Source organism: Populus euphratica, unplaced genomic scaffold (assembly GCF_000495115.2).
Source record: "Populus euphratica unplaced genomic scaffold, PopEup_1.0 scaffold428.1, whole genome shotgun sequence".
NCBI lineage: Eukaryota > Viridiplantae > Streptophyta > Magnoliopsida > Malpighiales > Salicaceae > Populus > Populus euphratica.
Genome location: NW_011500315.1, coordinates 22,633 through 25,072, shown reverse-complemented (window position 1 = coordinate 25,072; position 2,440 = coordinate 22,633). Strand labels below are relative to the sequence as shown.

Below are 2,440 nucleotides of genomic sequence, written 5' to 3'. Positions count from 1 at the left end.
GTGTAGGGGTTGGGGCTTTTGTATTGAATAGTAATGGAGAGGTATTCGATAATTATTTTCAATCTTTCCACCTTCTCTTTGGATAAGTTTTGATGGCATTGAATTCTATAATTTGTTTACGAGTAGGTTCTTGTAGTCAAGGAGAATAGTGGAGGATTTAAAGGCACAGGTGTATGGAAGCTACCTACCGGGGTGGTTAATGAGGTGAGCAGGATTGCAAGCATTTTCAATCCCTGCAGGCTGTAGTTGTTGTCTTTTACAATGTTCTACCTCGTAAATTAAAAATTTCCATCTACAGGGTGAGGATATTCCTTCAGCTTCAATTCGAGAAGTTAAGGAAGAGACAGGAGTAAGTAATCAATCTGCACTCTTTCAGACTTAAAAATGTGAGCAACATGGTGAAATATCTTTAGCTTCTTATTTTCTTATTTTCTATTCTAAATCTAAGGTCTCTGGTTTTCATCCTGTATCAGATTGACACAGAATTTATGGAAGTTTTAGCATTCAGGTGAGATGTCTGCTTTGTAATGAATAGACTAGTTCATCATGCATAAATTGTTTCCAGGCATTGGTGCTATACAAGGAATACAGATAGTCTTCCATGAGCTTCATTCGACAGAAGAATTCCATTCTTTCTCAGCATAATCTCTCTTTTTTTATCCACTTCAATTCCGTACCTTCATAATTTCATCTCTGTTGTTCGCTCGCAGACAAAGCCACCGATCATTCTTTAGCAAATCAGATCTATTTTTCATTTGCATGCTAAGGCCACGCTCTTTTGACATCCAGAAGCAAGATTTAGAGCTCGAGGCAGCTCAGGTATTTTACTCTGGTAGTTACTTGATTTTATGTAAAAAAAATGATCCTCTGGGTTAGGTCATGCCTAGATTCAATAGTTTCTCGGTGCCCACCTTAGCTTTGTTTCATTTTGCTTTTCTCGATTGTATTTTTCTCTCAGTGGATGCCAATTGAAGACTATGTGAACCAACCTTATAACAAAGAACATCAGCTCTTCAAATATGTTGCCGAAATATGCAGAACTAAAGCCAAGATGGACTACAGTGGGTTTTCTGCAATGCCTGTAGCCCCAGATTCTGGTAAAGAAACCTACTTGTACTTCAACAACAGGGATTTCAACTAAGCTTCTGCGAAAGAAATCCACGGATTGTTACACAACTGTCGCTTACAAACTGTATAACTCCATAGTTTTTCCTGTCTACCTTCTCTTGTTGTTTTGTTAAATGTCTATACATAGACAACTCTCACACAAATGGAAAGCCAAAGAAAAAAGGAATAATTCTTCGTTTATGAACATGCTTCACAGCAATGAAGGCCTGATGAGCATCCTGCGTTTGAATCCCTTTTGGAAAATTAATTATTAAGGATGGTGATAACCATGAATATGTGATGATTAATGCTCTATATGAAAAAAAAAAAGTTAGGAATTTTATAGGAATAGACAAGAGTTGTGGATCATGTATTTTATCTGTCTAATCAATTAAACTTCCTCAAAATTCGTTGTTATATTCATCTTTATCTATGAACATGACCTTTTCTGGGAATTTTTGGGATTGAAGACATCGAACGAAAAGTTGCTAAATGATGAGCGAACTTCACATCTTCTGCTCCATAAAACCGGCCAAGACTCTTTAACTGTACTCAAGAGAAGAATGTCCTGCTATTGCGAACACATTTTCATAAAACAATATATTTAAAAGCAAAGTTTTAATGCCAATGTATTAAAAAGACATAACAAATAGTATTGAGAGAATTAAATAAAACTATATTAAAGTAATAAATCATAAATACTTCATATGCTTTTAGAAAATTATGTATATTAGGTTTATATATACCTTTTAAGAAATTAATTGCTAATATTTCTAATACTTATTTAAACAATATTTAAATAATTTTATTTAAAATACTTGAATTATAAAAATGAAAAAAAAACTGAAGATGTCATGCTTGCACTAGAAGTAAGCACCTCCTCCAACGTAAAAACTTAGGTATGCATGCTTGTTTTTTTTTCTTTCTTTTTACATTAAGGAAAGAATATTATCAACTCTAATTATTTTTTTGTTTAATTTTGTGAATGACGCAGTTGGCCAAATGATGTATTAGTTGTCAATCTTCTTCTTCAATCATTAAAGGTGCCTCAAAATTAGGATCTAAATTTTTAAATTTTAAAAACCTAGATTTTCAAGGATTGTTTCATACAATATTATAGAAAACTTATCATATATATAATATAATTATCTTATGCAGTATTTTTCACCATTATTATTGTTCGCCTTATACATATATAAAGGATGGTTGCTGCTAATACTATGCAACCATTATTATTTCATATAATTTTATCATTTCTTCTATTCCCTAACTTGGTATTAGAGCAAACTTGGTATTCCTCTTCATCTTGGACTTATAAGATCCTAAAATATGA

The 2,440-nt window shown here is 32.7% G+C and overlaps 1 protein-coding gene across 3 annotated transcripts in view; it reads left to right on the top strand.

Annotated features, from left to right (window-relative positions):
- The window catches only part of LOC105113549 (nudix hydrolase 2), a 2,992-nt gene extending 1,665 nt beyond the window's left edge, over positions 1 to 1,327 (top strand). For all 3 annotated transcript variants that reach the window (XM_011009760.1, XM_011009759.1, XM_011009761.1), the window contains 6 exons: positions 1 to 41; positions 127 to 204; positions 299 to 349; positions 474 to 508; positions 711 to 819; positions 959 to 1,327. In XM_011009760.1, the coding sequence (XP_011008062.1) occupies positions 1 to 41; positions 127 to 204; positions 299 to 349; positions 474 to 508; positions 711 to 819; positions 959 to 1,141 (497 nt within the window). In that variant the 3' untranslated portion in view covers positions 1,142 to 1,327. The remainder of the gene's footprint in view (positions 42 to 126; positions 205 to 298; positions 350 to 473; positions 509 to 710; positions 820 to 958) is intronic.
- The last annotated feature ends 1,113 nt before the right edge of the window (positions 1,328 to 2,440 follow it).